At 42.3% G+C, this 18,527-nt stretch overlaps 1 protein-coding gene across 1 annotated transcript in view; it reads left to right on the forward strand.

Annotated features, from left to right (window-relative positions):
* AFG3L2 (AFG3 like matrix AAA peptidase subunit 2) overlaps positions 1 to 16,890 on the forward strand; it is a 37,339-nt gene extending 20,449 nt beyond the window's left edge. The window contains exons 11-17 of the mRNA XM_008529591.2: positions 665 to 772; positions 868 to 993; positions 3,690 to 3,800; positions 6,658 to 6,773; positions 9,494 to 9,694; positions 11,269 to 11,463; positions 16,042 to 16,890. Coding sequence (XP_008527813.2) covers positions 665 to 772; positions 868 to 993; positions 3,690 to 3,800; positions 6,658 to 6,773; positions 9,494 to 9,694; positions 11,269 to 11,463; positions 16,042 to 16,284 — 1,100 coding nt within the window. The 3' untranslated portion in view covers positions 16,285 to 16,890. The remainder of the gene's footprint in view (positions 1 to 664; positions 773 to 867; positions 994 to 3,689; positions 3,801 to 6,657; positions 6,774 to 9,493; positions 9,695 to 11,268; positions 11,464 to 16,041) is intronic.
* Positions 16,891 to 18,527: the final 1,637 nt, after the last annotated feature.

The raw sequence follows: 18,527 nt of genomic DNA on the forward strand, positions 1-18,527 counted from the left end.
CTGGAGAAGAGGTCAGGAGTAGAGGTTGACACCTTTGCTCACATATATGGTAGGTTGTCCTGTGGCCCAGGGACTTTAGACACATTGTATGCAAATTTAACCTTAGTGATTTGAAAACATTTTAAAAATTGACAGCATAATCTAAATTTCTAGTTAAATAAATTAAAATCTTTAGGGGTCCGGCCCAGTGGCACAGTGGTTGAGTGTGCATGTACCGCTTCAGTGGCCTGGGGTTCGCCAGTTCGGATCCCAGGTGCGGACCTACACACTGCTTGTCAAGCCATGCTGTGGCAGATGTCCCACATATAAAGTGGAGGAAGATGGGCACGGATGTTAGCTCAGGGCCAGTCTTTCTCAGCAAAAAAAACGAGGATTGGTGGCAGATGTTAGCACAGGGCTGATCTTCCTCAAAAAAAAATCTTTGGTAATTTGTCTTTAGAAAATTGATTCTTAAAGCTGTAAGTCATATATGACTATTATCATTAAGGACAAGATGACTAGTAAGGAAAATAATTTAAGTTTGTGAGTTAAAAAGCACTAGATAATAAACTGAAGAAAGATTTTAACATAACAATGTATCTGTAGTGCTCATACATTTTGACAGGCACATTGTTGCTTTCCGCCTCATGACATTTAATAATGATTGCATCTTTGTTATTTTCAGGTTTCAACACCACAACAAATGTAGTCATTTTGGCAGGCACCAATCGGCCGGATATCCTAGACCCCGCACTCTTGAGGCCAGGGCGCTTCGATAGGCAGATCTTTATTGGTGAGATGATTTTCACTGGGTTCTATCCAGTCCTCGTGAAGAGAGAGATAACCATTTCACTATGGTTTTTTTCCCCTTAAAAATAATTTCTCAAGGACCACCGGACATAAAAGGAAGAGCCTCTATTTTCAAAGTTCACCTCAGACCACTAAAACTGGACAGTGCACTGGAAAAGGAGAAATTGGCAAGAAAACTTGCATCCTTAACTCCAGGGTTTTCAGGTGAGTGGAACATAATCTGCTGTCCTGTTTATAAGTCCTTTAAATCAGTGACAGTTACCAGGTACCAGTTCACTTTGTTACCTCTCACCTTGGGGCCTCACAAGTATATATTTTTACCTTTTTATTATGGGAAATTTCAAATATAATAGGAGTTGAGAAAATAGTGTAATGAACCCCTCTGCATCCATCACCTATCAGGAACAATTATTGATTCATCTCCAACCTTATTATTTTTTTATTTTTGAGGAAGATTAGCCCTGAGCTAACCTCCACGGCCAATCCTCCTCTTTTTGCTGAGGAAGACTGGCTCTGAGCCAACATCCATGCCCATCTTCCTCTACTTTATATGTGGGACGCCTACCACAGCATGGCTTGACAAGTGGTGTGTAGGTCTGCACCCTGGATCCGAACCGGCAAACCCCCAGCTGCCAAAGCAGAACGTGCGAACTTAACCACTGTGCCATTTGGCCAGCCCCATTGTCCAACCATATTTCATCTATACTCTGCCCTCTTCCCTCTACCTTTGGATTATTTTGTGACAAATTCCTTGACAACATATCATTTCATCCATAAATATCACAGAAGTTATTCCTAAGAGTTTTTTTAAAAACAATTCTATTGAGATAAAATTAGCATACCATAGAATTCTCCTCTGTGAAGTGTACAATTCAATATATTTTAATATATTTACTAAATACAAATGGAGTTGTATAAGCATCACTGTAATTTTAAAACATTTTTCATCACCCCAAAAGAATCCATTAGCAGCCACTCCCTCCACCCCCAGCCCTAGGCCACCCCTAATCTACTTTTTGCCTCTATAGATTTTCCTTTTCTGGATATTTCATGTAAATAGAATTATCCAACATGTGGTCTTTTCTTTCTGACTTCTTTTATTTACCATAATGTTTTTAGAGTTCATCCGTGTTGTAGCATGTGTCAGAACTTCATTCCTTTTATGGCCAAATAACATTCCGTTGTCTGGACATACCACATCTTACTTATCCATTCATTCATCAGTTGCTGTACACTTGAGTTATTTCCGTCTTTTGGCTTTTGTTATGAATAATGCTGTATTCACATTCACATACAGTTTTTGTGTAGACATATGTTTTCATTTCTCTTGGTTCTATCCCTAGGAGTGGAATTGCTAGATCACTTTGTGAGGAACTACCAACCTGTTCTCCAAAGTGGCGGCACCATTTTACATTCCTGTTAGCAGAGTTCAGGGTTCCAATTTCTCCACAGCCTCACATCCTCATCTCAGTCTGTCTTTTTTATTGTAACCATCCTAGCAGGTGTGAAGTGCCATCTCATGGATAGTGTATGGTCAAAAGAAGACAGACAACTTAAATGGCCTAGAGGTCCTAAGTTTTTACTTGTTTCTTGTCTTTGGACTTTGGAATTTGTAGCATTTTATTTACTTTTGTTTATTTATTTATTTGAAGTATAGTTGGTATATAATATTGTATTAGTTTCAGGTGTACAGCATAGTGATTTGACATTTATTTATGTTACAAAATGATCACTCTAAGACTAGTAACCATCTGTCATACAAAGTTATTACAGTATTGTTGACTCTGTTCCCAATGCTGTACCTTACATCCCCATGATTTATTTATTTTATGATTGGAAGTTTGTGCCTCTTAACTCCTTTTGCCTGTTTCTGCCTTCCCCCTGCGCCGCCTTCCCCCGACAAGCAGCAGTTTTCTCTCTGTATATGAGTGTTTCTGTTGTGTTTCCTTTGTTCATTTGTTTTTTGTTTTTATTTTTAGATTCCACATATAAGTGAAATGACAGGGTATTTTTCTTTCTCTGTCTGGCTTATTTCACTTAGCATAATACCTTCTAGATCCATCCATGTTGCAAGTGGGAGGACTTCATTCTTTTTTATGGCTTAGTAATATTCCATTGTGTATATGTACCACATTTTCTTTACCCATTCATCTACTGATGGACACTTAGGTTGCTTCTGTATTTTGGCTATTGCAAATAATGCTGCAGTGAATATAGGGGTGCATCTATCTTTTTGAATAAGTGTTTTTTTTTACTTCAGATGATTACCCAGAAGTGGTGTTGCTGGATCATATGGTAGTTCTATTTTTAATTTTTTGAGGACTGTCCATACTGTTTAATATTTGTTTATTGAGCACATACATTGTGTTAGAGCTTTTGTGTTACCATATACTTTATCTGAAAAGTCAATTTAAGGAGACTTAGAGATCTAGTAAAGCATTTGGCAAGCCTCACATGTTTAACTTCTGTTTAGCTGAATATACTAGGCTACTTTAATGCTTATGTTTTCCATTATATTTCAGCATATCGCCTAATATTCACATAAGTCACTTTCCCAACAGAGATGGTGGAACTAATTTAATTAATGGGCATTTTTAAATACTGTCTTAGTTTGCCCTTATATGAGCCATATTATCTATGAGGGTAAATAGCTGCTTGTAATTATCTATTTACTATAAATACTTGCATCTCAGTTCAAAGGCTTAGAATTATACCAGGCTATTACTGAATGCTAGAACAGCTCAGGGTGGTCGTGCATCAAACTGAATTATATTTATGTAAAACCCTTACCCAGTCTGCTGCTGGGTGAGAAATTGGCTGGGTTTGGTCATTCATAATGTGTGACTAATCAAGTTTGAGTGTATTTGGTGGGTAAGCTTTTCTCTGTGTTCATTTTGTAGGAGCTGATGTTGCTAATGTCTGTAATGAAGCTGCATTGATTGCTGCGAGACACCTTTCAGATTCTATAAATCAGAAACATTTTGAACAAGCAATTGAACGAGTGATTGGTGGTAAGGCAACTGAATGTAATTCTCGTCAAAAGGCTGATAAAATGAATTTGAGGCCAGGGATTTTTCTGTTTTGTTTAGACCTAGAAACGAAGAACATTATATACGCCTGGCCCTGGGGCTCACCATGCACTTGCTGTGTTCCTTTGGTGCTGCGAGCCTCCTGCCCTCCCCTGTGGTCTATGTGGAGATCAGTGGTGTGGGTGTTGAGTGAGTCTGAGATGGCAGCCCGCACACTGCCTCATTCACATGGGCAGCAAGCAGCAAGGTGTCTGCCCCGGAATTATACCAATCTAGTTTTTTGAAAATGCTCACAGCCTTCCTATTTCCAAAAATTTCATTGCATGAGTTAAATGTGCTCTATGCTAGATAGATACTGCTGTGATGGATAAACAGCTGTGTCAACTGTTTGACCAGGAAATGCCCACCCAGCCGGCACAGTGGGCAATGTACATTACGTGTTTTCCTTGCTTTCTAGAGAGCGTATGATTTAATACCCATAAAAAAGATAACATGCAATTCAAGAACTCGAGCATTCAAAGGAGGGGAAAGACTGCAATTGGGAGGGCTCCACAGAAGAGGTGGGATTTAAACTGTTCAGTAGAAAATGGGACATGCTGTGTAAGTGGCCTGAACAGAAGGTGGTTTGCAGCTAGCAGTGTTACACCCTGTGTTTGTGGAGGGAAAGTAAACTGGTCAGACTCAAGTTCCTGTGGGAAGTAAGGCAACATTGAAAAAGTTATTTATGTCTAGCTTTAGAAAGCCTTGAATGTTAAGCTCAAGGGCATTTTTGTCCTGTGGCCAGTATTGAACTAATGTGGGAGTTTTCCTGAGCCACTGAGTAACATGGTAATCTGACATTTTAGGAAAATGAATCTGGCTTTGAAGAGGGAAGCATGTGGAGGCAGAGAACCTTGTAGCCGTTCGTGTGAGATAGCAGGCCTTAGCATAGGGAGTCCCAGTGGTAAGAGGCAAAAAAACGACAGCCTGAAAGACCCCAGGAAGAATAAGGTGCTCCAAGAGGCAGCTGGTTTGGCAGAAAATGAGATGTGCAGTGTGAGACAGGGCAGGACGTGCACGTGGACCTCTGTGCAGCACTGCAGTGGGCTGGGCTGTGCTTCCCGTGGTGTGAAGGTGGGTGAGAGTGCTCAGGGAGGGGCCCACACAGTAAACATTGCCAAATGCCCATATTTGGTAGCAGAGGGGAGAAAAGTGAGTCAACAAAGTGACCAAAGCTTGTGTGCCACAGGCCTGGAAGGTACATCAGCAAATGAGACTAGGAAGAGATGCCATTAAAGGAAACCGAGGAGGCTGGAAGAGGAGGGAGACAAGGGCAAAGACATGTTTATAAAGGAGTTGTCAGCAGGATCAAGTGATGCGGGGATGTTAAGGAAAATGACCTTTGGATTTGGCGGCGTGACTGTTCTTGGTGACATTTGACATGAAGAGTTTCAATTGAGTGGAGATTCCAGTGAGAAACTAGAACTGGTATAGTGATGTGCTTAACCTGGGTTAGACACTAAGTAAACAACTATTGAATGAATAAATAGACCACTTATTCTAGAAATTTGTTATTGAAAAGAAAAAATCTAAGATGATAAGAGTTGTAGATGGAATTAAACTAATTCACTGGAGACAGGTGAAAACTGTATTTGAGCCTCTTTAGGTCAAGGGGAAGCCATCAGTGCTTAGTAAAAAACTGAGTGAAAGACCAGGGGACAGCACGTAGTGCCGGAGCCCCTGCTCAGAGGGGACGATGCTGACCCACCCACACCTCAGCTGCTGGAAGCCAGCCATGAGCAGTCGTTCTGTAGTAAGATGGCATACTGAGAAAAGGAGATGGTCCTGTGATAAACTATGGGGAGAAACCTGGTTTTTCAGCAAGAACTGCTTATCCCTGGAAAACAGGGGTGGTTAACTCGCCCTCTGTAACTTTCTACCCTTGCCGCTATGTGGTGTGTACTTGTCTTGGGCTGCATCACTCAGAACATAGCGCTCTCTTTTTAAAATCTTCCAGACTCCTTCATGTGTAATCACTTGGGGGGTTCTCCCAGATGAGTTACCTTGAACACAACAAAACCGTTGTCACAGTGTGACGATTTGTCTTAGTACAAAATACGCAGTCAGCTTCCGCAGTGCAGAGGCACAAACAAGCTTCAGCGCCCGCCTCTCTCCGTGCAGAGAGGAGTCCTGCTTGGATCAGGCGTCCTTCAGCTCGGCAGTCGACATGTGGGCCCGGCACAGCGTCTCCTGGGCTTATCTTCTCAGGTCTGCTGCTGCTCTTTGAAGCCCTGGGCTGTTTGGTGAGCATGCTGGGAGCTGCAGCACCCCTGGCCAGCTGTCTCAGTAGATCTTCCCGGCTCTGCACTAGTGCACTTCTCCCTCTCACTGTGGTCTGTCTTCCGTCGGGAGCAGACAGCAGGCAGTCTCTCATGGCAGGCATCTTTGTTTACCTAGTGCTTGATAATTCCAGATACCTAGACTCAGCAGTGAGTTCTTTCCAGGCTTCTTTGTTTTCTGTGAATTTTATATGGTTTATATTAACCGAAGTGCTGAGTTTTATTTTGCATTTTTGTTTGTTTACCAAAAACAAGATAATGTGGCTCAAAAAAATGGGAGCGTTAAGAGAAAAGTGGACCTGGGGGTAGGGTAGTGCATGCATTTTTGCTGTAGTTGGCTGTATTTTGAAATTGATCCTTCAGTTTTATTCTGACCTTGATTGGGAATCTGTGGATTGTTCTAGGCAGCTGTGTCTCTAAGTCACATTTTAGATAAGGCAGTATGTGGTAGTGTATAACTGTCTTTTTGTGTTGATGTCAGTAAAGCAGTGGTTTTTGTTTTTTTGTTATTATTTTGTCAGGCTTAGAGAAAAAGACCCAAGTTCTGCAGCCAGAGGAGAAGAAGACCGTGGCGTACCATGAGGCAGGCCATGCGGTTGCTGGCTGGTACCTGGAACATGCAGACCCACTCTTAAAGGTGAAGCAGTTTGTGTTGAACAGTAAGCAAGCCAAATGATTGAGTGAGCAATTACTTGAGAAAGATGGCACTCCCACACAGGATAAATATATAAAGAAATTTGGCAAGAATGTCTGGTAAGGATGGTGGGATGAAGATGTTATGCAAACCCTCTGACAGATATGTTATAAAATTTGGAAATAAAACTATTATTTAAAGGGACCAAAAAGTGTCCAAAAGCAGACCAAAGCTGAAGGAGAGTTTATTCTTGAAAAGCAGCAGCTGCAGTGGCTTAGAATTGGGAGTTTGTGGCTTTCTTGCCTGAGAGTTTTCCCTAACCTCCACGACCACAATGGTGGAAAATGCTGGCCTTATCATATTGAAGTGGCAAAAGAAAGAGTTCAGGATTTGAAGAATATTGAAAACTTAACAGGAAAATCCTGGAAGCAAGAAAGCCACAGAGGGCTCAAACCCAAATCTGAGTAGAAACTGCCCAAATCCCTGGCTGATCACTAAACTGTGCATGCCCTGGGGGCCCTAGAGAGCCTGGCCCAAAAGTGAGCAGAAACCCGAGACAAGAGACAGGAGCGCACCAAGCGAGGCTCTGAAGTTTCTGCGTTTTCAAGTGAGTGCGTTCCCGAGGCTGGTGCAGCAGGGAGGCAGCAGCCTCGCTGACTTGCCGTGTCAGGGCACAGCTGCAAAGTGTAAGGGTGAGTAGAAGGGATTACACTGCCCAATTTCAAGGCTTTGTATACAGCTACAGTAGTGAAGACTAGTATTGGTGAAAGGGCTAACACATAGATCAGTGGGACGGAATAGAGTCCAGAAATAGACCCTCACAAATAATTGGTTAATTGATTTTCAACAGAGATACCAAGTAATTCAAGGTGGGGAGGATTATCTTAGTAACAAATGGTTCTGGCACTCAGTATTCATATGGAAAAAAGTGAACATTGACTTTACAACATATATAAAAAATTAACTTGTAATAGACCATAAAAACTAAATCTATAGAACTTCTGGAAGAAAACATAGGTGAAAGTCTTTGTAACTTTGAGTAGGCAAAAATTTCTTGGGACACAGATAAATCCCAAAAATTTGATAAATGGGATCTCATCAAAATTAAAACTTTTTGTCTTTGAAAGACACCATTAAGAAAATGAAAGGCAAGTCGCACACTCTGAAAATATTTGCAATACACTTATGTGACAAAGGACTTGTATCTAGACTATGTAAATAACTTTTAAAACTCAAGAATATAAGCAACCCAGTAAAGTGGGCAAAAGATTTGGGTGTGTACTTCACAATGAATAGACATTAAGCACATGAAGATACTCAATATCATTAGTCATCAGAGAAGTGCAAATTAAACTGTAAGGAAATACTGAATGGTTAAAATTAAAAAGTCAGTCCTAAGTATTGTTAAGAATGTGGAGGGGCCAGCCCAGTGGCGCAGTGGTTAAGTTCGCAGGTTCCACTTCGGCAGCCCGGGATTCGCCAGTTCAGATCCCAGGTGCGGACATGGCACCACTTGGCACGCCATGCTGTGGTTGGTGTCCCACGTATAAAATAGAGGAAGACGTGCATGGATGTTAGCTCAGGGCCAGTCTTCCTCAGCAAAAAGAGAAGGATTGGCAGCAGATGTTAGCTCAGGGCTAATCTTCTTCAAAAAGAAAATGTGGAGCACCCAGAACTCTGATACATTGCTGATGGAAATGTGAAACGATACAACCATTTCAGAAAACAGTGTTGCAGTTTCTTATAAAAATAAACAAATGCTTCCATACCACCAACCAGTCCCACTCCTAGATATTCACCCAAGAGAAATGAAAACGTAACGTCCACACAAAGATGTTTACTTCTTTATTTGTAATAGCACTAAACTGGAAACCACCCTAATGTCCCTCGAGAATGAAATGGCTGTTTGGTGTGTTTATACAATGGAATGCTACATAGCAGTAAAAGTGAATGAACTATTAATACACAGCAGTGTGGGTGAATCTCAGAAACAGGGAAAGAAACCAGACGTCATAAAGTACATACTGTATGATTCCATTTATATGCAATTCTAGAAATTGTAACTAACCCACAGGGACGGAAAGCATGTCTGCAGTTGCCTAGGGCTGGTGGTAGGGAGAAAGATTGACTAAAAGGAGTAGAAGGGGACTTCTTGGGGATAAAGAGAATATTTTGTATTTTCATTATGGTAGGAGGTTATGTTTGTCAAGGCCCATTGAACTGTACATTTAAAATGGGTACATTGTCTATAAATCATCCCCCAATAAAGTGGGTTCTTTAAAAATTAAAGGAATTTACTCAATTGCGAAAAGAGGACTATAAAAGAAAATGAAGGCTGCTGAGCGTCTTGGTCTGTCTTCCACTTTGTCCTGTAAAGGAGAGATGGCTGCGGCTAACCATCGGGTTTAATGAAGCCTGCGCTGTTTTTGAGCTGCCATGAGGGGTCATCACTCACCAGTGGTCCTTTTGTCAAGACTGAATAATGTCAAGTGAGTTTTATAAAAAGACAGGAAATACATTCTAGAACTCTAAGGTGAAGTTACCTTAAGAGAAGATACACGTGATAGTCACTCCTGCTCGCTCTCCTGTTGCCAGGGCCGGCGCACTGCCCAGCTATTGTGCTTGTTTTCCATCCGTGAGTTTATCTGTCCACAGATAAACGTTGTGATGAAATCTACATTTGGAGATGGAATCCTCAACATTTTATGTTTTCTGCTTGCCAGGTCTCCATCATCCCTCGGGGCAAAGGACTGGGTTATGCTCAGTATTTACCCAAAGAACAATACCTGTACACCAGAGAGCAGCTCTTGGACAGGATGTGCATGACTCTGGGGGGCCGGGTAGCCGAAGAAATCTTCTTTGGAAGAATTACAACTGGTGCTCAAGATGACTTGAGGAAAGTAACTCAGAGTGCCTATGCCCAAGTAAGTGAATGAAATGGAGTGTGTGTTCCTTGTTTTCTCACATTTGCACGAGAAATGGACATTCGTGAATGGCTCTGAAACAATACTGTTGTGTTTGTGGTTTAGGCTTTTCAGGCAAGGATTATTTCTTAAACGAAATCTGAAACAGTCAACTTATGAAAAGAAACCTTTTTTTTCATAGTATAGTATTTAAAGTTTCTTACTAAGAGTATATAAAGCATAGAGAGAGAGTTTAAAGTTCAGTTACAAACCTCCATGGCCCCACGGTGGAGTGCAGCCCACACCTGGACTCTCCCAGGTCCTGTCCCTTCTCAGTCCCCTCCCCTAACTTTGCTTATGATCATTCCCCTGTTTTCTTTAAGTTTGTCCCTGGTGCACACATCCCCAAACAATATAGTTTTGCTGTCTTGGAACTTGATATCAGTGACTTTCTTTGGGAACTCCTGTTATTCATATGTCAGCATCCTTCTGGGTCTGTTACTTTCTCAAATCCTTTTTAATGACTCATTTAAAAGAATTTTTTTTTTTAATTTACTTGTCCTCTTTACCTTTCTTTTTCCTAGGGCATTATTTGTTGTGGTTGTTTTCTCTTGTTCTTTCTAGTTTAATCTTCATTTTTAAAATACTTTTTTTCCTTTATCTTTTTCCTGTGTTCTTCCACCTCGTCTAACTTTTTCTGATTCTGATTTATGTTATTCTTTCATACTTTCCTTTCACTTTCCTGAGTTCTCTTAGCCTTTTTTGAAGTTGTGGTTTACAGTTTTCATCTGTTTTATGGACTATCTTCCCATCCCACTTTTCTTATCTGTGGAGACACTATTCTGCTCCTTACTTTTTTCACATAACAACTTTATAAAGGGTTTTCTGCCCATTTTTACATGAAATTTGTTTTCCTGATCTCTTAGGAGGGAGGTGGATTAGGATAGTTATTTTGTTTTTATGGTTTTAGAGTTCTCTTTTCTGTTAATTTTGTGAACTTTTTAAAAACATAGCTTCCTACTTTCTGAGCTCTCGTGCTCTGTTCTTCCTCTCTGCTTTTATCTGCTCCTTCTCTTTTCTAACCAGTTTGGATTTTACTTCCAGAAGCTTCTTCATAATGTGGGGCTTGGACTCAGGGAACGGGAAAATGCAAATGCCCCTTCTGTGTTCAGTTGTTCCCAGGTTGGCACACCACTCTTTCTAGCAAGAGCCTCTTGGCAGTTTGGGGTTCTTATTCTCTTGGGTCTATTAGATGCTTCTTGCTTCTCCTCTACTTCCATTCATGCAGAGAGTCTTGTAGCTATTGGGCTTTGCCCCCACCTGTTTGTGACCTAATTTTGTTGTAGATGTCTGTGGCTTTCTGTTCTTGTGTTCCTCGTTGAGGAGTTTAAAACACTATCCATTGTCTACACAGAACACCCTTGTCTACTTAACCAACTCAAGGCCACCATGTAGATTTTGCAGGTTAAAGAGTAGTGTTACAGTGAAGTGTGTGGATTTAATGTCATTGTAAAGACTTGTTCCCATTTTATAAAAATATGGTAGCCTTGTAAGCAAAAATGGATGCCTACCACTGATTATGTATTCTTTTTCAGATTGTTCAGTTTGGCATGAATGAAAAGGTTGGGCAAATCTCCTTTGACCTCCCACGTCAGGGGGACATGGTATTGGAGAAACCTTACAGTGAAGCCACTGCAAGACTGATAGATGATGAAGTGCGAATACTTATTAATGATGCTTATAAAAGAACAGTAGCTCTTCTCACAGAAAAGAAAGCTGATGTGGAGAAGGTAGGTGCAAGTTGTAGGAATAGTTCTCTACACAGTTTTGAAAAAAAGATTAAAGTGATGGATTGACTGTTTTGCCTGGTTTATAGACGTCGGTATTCCCCGTATCTGGCTAACTCCTGGGTTCTTTCATTCATTCTGGTTTGTGTCTGCTCTCTTTGAGGCGGTGCAAATATAGTGCTGAGCAAAAGCGGGCATGATCCCAGCTCTTATAGCGTGATCCCAGCTCTTACAGCTCTTAGGAATATGAGTGGGGGATTAATGAAGACTATTAATAATTACCAAATAAACAATTGAATTTGCACTCCCCCCACTGAATATTTTACCTGTACTCCTAAATATGGAGCGCGATGGACAGATTGGGATTTACCATTGTTCTTCACCTCCAAAATAAACAGGTAGTGAAAGGGCACATTGACACATGAAAGTAGGAATTGACACATGAAAACTACCTTTGGCTTAATTATGAGCTTCCATGAACAAACATGTTTTGTGTTTCCCATTGTTGTACCTCATTTGATAGCATCTACAAAAGGGAGGGATCTTTTCTGAGTTCAGTCGATTTCTTGCATCTAGTACACTCTTTTCTTTTTCTTTAAAGATTTTATTTTTCCTTTTTCTCCCCAAAGGCCCCCAGTACATAGTTGTATATATTTTCAGTTGTGGGTCCTTCTAGTTGTGGCATGTGGGATGCCGCCTCAGCATGGCTTGATGAGCAGTGCCATGTCCGTGCCCAGGATCTGAACCAGCGAAACCCTGGACCGCTGAAACGGAACGTGCGAACTTAACCACTCAGCCACCAGGCCGGCCCCAACATCCAGTACACTCTTAATTATTCAGAATCCGTGCAACCAAAATTAAAATTTTTTGTTTTTAAATATTCCACACTCTAATGAAAAAAACATAAATGAAAAGCCTTTTATAAGGTATTGACACAGATGAAAGCACATTCTAAGATGTACCATTCAACCAGCAAATCTTCAGGGAGCCCCACTGTGAGCTTGTCCTGTGCTAGGCAATTCCAAAAGAATCCATGATGTCTTTTCACAAAAGCGTGCAGGACAAGTGGAGAGAGAGAGCTAGTGTCCGTGAAACGCTGGAAGGCTTACAGCAGGAGCTCCGAGAACGGAAAGATCAGAGTGGTCAGAGAAGGCTTTACATAGGGCTTAAATTTTACCTTAAAGGATAGTCAGGTTACAGTGAACAAGGAAAGGAGAGGAGAGGAGGAGCTCAGCTTGGAGGCCTGGTGAGCAGAGCAATGTGTGGGGAGGGGGCAGGATTGAGCCTGCCTGCCGTGGAGCACATAGTGGAGGGAAGGGGACTAGAGTACCCAAGGCCTCCAAAGCTAGGTAGAGAATCTGGAAAACACAATTTTACAAATAGAAGTGGACTTCAAAATGATCTGGTCCAGTCCCCTTGTTTTATAGTGGGGAATCCTTAAAGAATCGGGAGTGGAGATGATTAAAAGTTCATCATTTAAAAGGAGAGTGTGGCAGCAGTGTGCCAGCTTGATTGGGATGGGAGAGACTAGAATAGAGACCAGCTCAGAGGTTGTTTTAATATTCCTGAGATGGTGCCGTAGTGGCAGCAGAAGTAGAAAGGCAAAGGCAGATCTAAAAAAAAAAGATTCATTGATTAAATGTAAAGAATAAAGGAGAATGGGGGCTGGCCCCGTGGCCGAGTGGTTAAGTTCGCGCGCTCCGCTGCAGGCGGCCCAGTGTTTCGTTGGTTCGAATCCTGGGCGCGGACATGGCACTGCTCATCAAACCACGCTGAGGCGGCGTCCCACATGCCACAACTAGAAGGACCCACAACAAAGAATATACAACTATGTACCAGGGGGCTTTGGGGAGAAAAAGGAAAAAATAAAATCTTTAAAAAAAAAAAAAAAAAAAAAAGAATAAAGGAGAATGCCCTTGGGATGACTCCAAGACTCCTCCTAGTGGCAGGCACAGGCTGGGGACGGGAGGAGAGGTTCAGTCTTGACACCCAAGAGCACTGAGCAGTAGGTATTTAAATGGAGTATGGATAGGAGGTCTAGACCAGAGATGGGATCTGGTGGTGATCCCCCCATAGCCAATTGCTCAAAAGAAGGAAGTAAACTTGTAAAGACAGTGGAGGGCGTAAGAGCTCATTGGAGATTACTACTCTGAGAGGACAGCATGTGTGTACACAGGTTCAAGAGGAAGGATGCCAAATGTGTCCAGGAATTTCACCCAGTTATCTACCCTTCCAAATGTACAGCGCACGTACTGACAATGGTAACAAAAGAATGTTTGTGAAAGGACAACTGGTTCAACAGAGTGAGGATCTTGAACCACTGCAGAGTTCTGAAGTACTTTCTGGTCCATTAGAGAAAAATCAGTTAATAATGTTATGGGTCCGGCCTGGTGGCATAGTGGTTAAGTTCTCACACTCCGCTTCCGTGTCGGATCCCGGGCATGGGCTTACACACTGCTCATCAAGCCATGCTGTGGCGGTATCCCACATATAAAATAGAGGAAGACTGGCACAGGTGTTAGCTCAGCGACAGTCTTCCTCACCAAAAAAAGTAATAATGTTGAGCCAGCCAGGAGAAGGGAGTCATCAAGAGGAGAGGTGGCTGAGCCTTTGCTACTGAGACTAGTGCCTTCCAAACTCTAGGCCTCAGTTTAATTCATCTATGGGACAAGGAGTCGGACAAGTTGATCTCTGAGGGCCATGCTTTAGGAGAATAAGAGTAACCAGCTAGCATTCATCCTACATCTTATGTTTACCAGGAACTACCTAGGATGTATTAAAAAACCCCTGCAACCTCATGAGGTCACTACATTATTGCCCTCATTTTACAGATGAAAAAACTAATGCATAAAGAGGTTAAGTAACTTCACTTAAGGTCATGCAGTGGGTAAGTGGCAGGACCAGGACTGGACCCAGAGGTCCTGTCTGCAAAGCCCTTGCCATTAACCTCAAACCAGGCCTGAGCTGTGGAATGTGGCCAGTCCCAGCGGAGATGTGCTGTGAGCACACAGGGTTTTGAAGATTTCGTGTGAAAAAAAGAATGTAGAATATCTCAATAATTGTATCATTACATGTTGACATGATAATTTTGATATATTTGGTTAAATAAAATATCCCAACTTAAGTGGTTACCCACAACTGTGTAAATAGGCAAGTTGAGAATTACAGGTGGCCTAAGAAGAAATCCTAACCTTTGATTTCTCTAGATCTTATGCCCACAAGCAATATAGTAAATAATCACAGCATTTTAGTCTTCTGGTTATGGTTTTAAAGAGTTTTTATATCTTAGAGATATAGACAAAAATATATATGGACAAAATGATATGACATCTGGGATTTTCTTTAAAATAATCCAAGGAGTAGATGAAACAGAAATGGCTCTAAGTTGATAATTATTGATAGTGGCTACATGGGTGTTAGTTATCCATTCTTTCTACATTTTTTTGGTACATATTTGAAATATTGCATAAAGTTTTTAAAAATTGAAAAGACAAGAAAATTGTCTTATTACTTGGTATCTTCAAAAACATAGCATTTAATGTGAAGTACAGATATGTTAAATTTCTAAGTAGGGAGTTACCTCAGGAACTAATCTCTTTTATGAGGTCAGTTTACAGTATAACCTGCTTTGTTTTCTTTGTGATGGTCAGACACTCTAGCGTAACCGCTCTTCCCTGCCTCCTGACCCCATCGCTCACCTCCACAGACATGGTTGGTCCGGCGTCCCTTTTCTGGCAGCCTGTTGAAATGTGTAGTGTCAAATTTGTGGTTCAACCATAGAAATGACTGGAGCTTCAAGATACATATTTTTATATTAACCTTCCTGGCTTCATTTTGTATCTCTGCCTTATTTGTCTTTATTTTTTTTGATGAACTTTTTAAATTTCCTGTTCACCCTATTTCCATCTTTTCTCCAGTTCCACCCCACTACCACTTTTATTACTTTCTTGTGTATCCTTCCTGAATTTCTTTATGTATTTATAAGCACATAAAAAGATACACTTCTCCCCCTTTTAAAAAGCAAAGGCAGAGGCTGGCCCTGTGGCCTAGTGGTTAAGTTCGTACACTCTGCTTCGGCGGCCCAGGGTTTCGCCGGTTTGAATCCTGGGCGCGGACATGGCACCGCTCATCGGGCCATGCTGAGGCGGCATCCCACATGCCACAACTAGAAGGACCCACAACTAAGAATATACAACTGTACAAGGGGGCTTTGGGGAGAAAAAGGAAATAAATAAAATCTTTAAAAAAAAAATACAGCATACTATATATATTGTGCATCTCGCTTTTCTTGTTGACACTCTCTCTCCGAGATGTATAGAGAACAGAGAGATTCTAACAGATACACAGTCGTTCATTGAGTGGATGTACCAAAATGTTTTTAGCTACTCCGTTATTGGGTGGACATTTGTTTTTCCAGTATTTTGCACATCTTACTCTAAAATTATGTGACCTTATGCATACTTTTTTCCAGTGGTCTCCAGTCTTTTTTTTGGAATGGGATTGCCTATAAATACAAACATTACTAGCTTTGAATAGACTTTGCTGAGTAACTGTGTTTAACGGCACTTGTTCATATTTCAGGTTGCTCTTCTATTATTAGAAAAAGAAGTATTAGATAAGAATGACATGGTTGAACTTTTGGGCCCCAGACCATTTGCGGAAAAATCCACCTATGAGGAATTTGTGGAAGGCACTGGCAGCTTGGATGAGGACACCTCGCTCCCAGAGGGCCTTAAGGACTGGAACAAAGAGCGGGAAAAGGAGAAGGAGGAGACCCCAGAAGAGAAAATGGCCAACCAGATCCGCGGAGGAAGGCCGTTTTAGCTTGTCATGTAGTGATTTCAGTTTGCACATTATCTCAACTCTAGCTTTCTCAGAAGAATGAGAACACTGCTGAGTTGATCTTAACCAGCTGCTGACCCAGTGGAAATGGTGGAAAGAGGAGTACTTAATCCTCAGCCTCAGAAGTCGGGGTAGGGGTGGCAGGGTGACTGGCCCCGGGGAGAACATGTGCCCCCGCCTGGTCGGGCTCTCTGACAGTGACTGGGAGAGTGCGGACTGGCACCCCGTGCCGCTCCCCGTCCAGCATCAGTGGAGCCAGCTGACGTGTGTCAGGGATGATCTGTGAACACTTGCCAGTGTGCAAGAGGTGTATTGTTCTCTTTCCATCACCCGCTCTTCATGCCTCTTTCCCTTCAGAGTTTCCCTCTGCGGATGAGCTGTGAAATTAAACTGGAGTCCTGATAAGAGTATTTTCATTTGACTTAATATTTTGAAGATTAAATCCAGATCACATGTTGCTGTTTTAATGGAATGGTTTTCTACAGAGAGCTGTAACATATTTAAAAATATGAATGTATTATGTAAATATGGCTTTAAATCAAAAATAAAGTATAAACACTATACTTTTTTTCTTCTGAACACACAAAAGGTCACTGTTTATGCTTGAGGTACTTTCTTTTAGAAAACATAATGGAAAGGAATTAAACGTTCTTACTTTTTAGAGAGAAATTTTTCAAAATCTCAGTCTTGTTGGTTCTCACAAGAGGCTTGGTAACTTCTAGATTTGTATGTCCTGGAATGATGAACTCCGGATATGAAGTGTCTTGATACCAAGTCAGTCAGTGCGAGAATCTGTGATAATGGCATCAGTTTACACCCTCACTAGGCCGGTCATGACCAGATGTTGGTCATACCGTCTGCGTCTGGAAGTTGATGTGTAACCTTGGTGGGCCTGGCAGGCTGTCCTAAGCCATCCCCTGGATTTCCAAGAAGGGAACTGACACTAAGTTAGGGAGGTCCCTGCAGCCTAGATTTCCCAGGACGTGTCTGAATCGTAACCTGTTACTGTTACTATTAGAAAAGTTATGTAGTGCGTGTGGTTCCAGAAATGCCGAAGTCTGCAGTGTAGCAAACTTAGGCCAACAGTTTTAACCAAAAGATGGCACGAGGAAGATGTACTAAGTCTTCGAATGCCGCTATCTGGACTTGCAAGCACCAAACATTTTTGTATTTTTAATATTTTTTGGCAGCCTCCTTTTATGTTATTCCGGCTTCCCTTGACCATTCTTGATGTATTTAAGTATGTTGTGGAAACAGTGATTTCTCACTTAAAGCAGAATCAGGTGGCATCTGTGGGGCAGCACTGGTCCTGTGGAGTGGGAGATGGCCTAGGCAGGCCATTCCATCCCAGGACCACTCTTTCTGGCAGGCCAGAGATGCCAAACTCCAGCTCTCCGGGCCACAGAAGCAGCTGTTTGGACTCCACTAACTCAGCATCACAGGAGCATGAGAGCCTTCTCAGCGCCTCTGCCCAGGGCCCTGCAGAAGGAACACGTTTACCGCCTCCTTTCCTCGCAGGATGTGTGTGGGAGGCGGCTGACCGAAGAATTAAGGCTGTAGGACCCACTTGGCCATCGGGGTGATAAGTGCTACTCTCCACACAAGCAGCAGACCCTGAGGAGACGCTCTATGCTCCACACCACTGCAGGGGGAGGTGCCAGCATGTGCTATTCCAGCGAGGCCTCCTGGGGGGAATAAAGTGGGTCGTGCCAAACGTGAGTCACATTTGAGTCAGTGAGAAAAGGGACAAAGCTGTGCGTGAGACTGTCGGTCAGATGGTAAGCCACATCTCCCCCTGCATTCTAATGAGGTAAGTACACTCAAGCCCTGGAGTTTTAGACAGCCGGCCAGGATGGCCTGGAATGGCTCCCGCCGCCCTCAGCACGCCGCCTCGTCTGTGCAGGGACAGTAAGAGCCACACTCCGGAGTACTGGTGAGCCCTGTGGGGCCTTAACAGAGCCTGGCCCACAGCAGGTGCTTACGGCACTTGTCCTGTCTCTTCCAAGGGCCATTAAACCTAGCAACTTACTAGCTTAGATGTAGATGGTAAGAGTCATTTTTACCATAGTCTCACACAACAGCTCAGGTTTCTGCAAAAATGAGGTTGCTGCTTAGCTCAGTGCAAGTCATGCTGCCGTGTTTAGTGACTCACTTTCTGTATGTCCAAGGCTGAGACAGCACAGAATGCAGTCACTGGATGTGAGCCATGGCATCAGAGCACGGGT

This window comes from Equus przewalskii, chromosome 7, assembly GCF_037783145.1.
Source record: "Equus przewalskii isolate Varuska chromosome 7, EquPr2, whole genome shotgun sequence".
Lineage (NCBI taxonomy): Eukaryota > Metazoa > Chordata > Mammalia > Perissodactyla > Equidae > Equus > Equus przewalskii.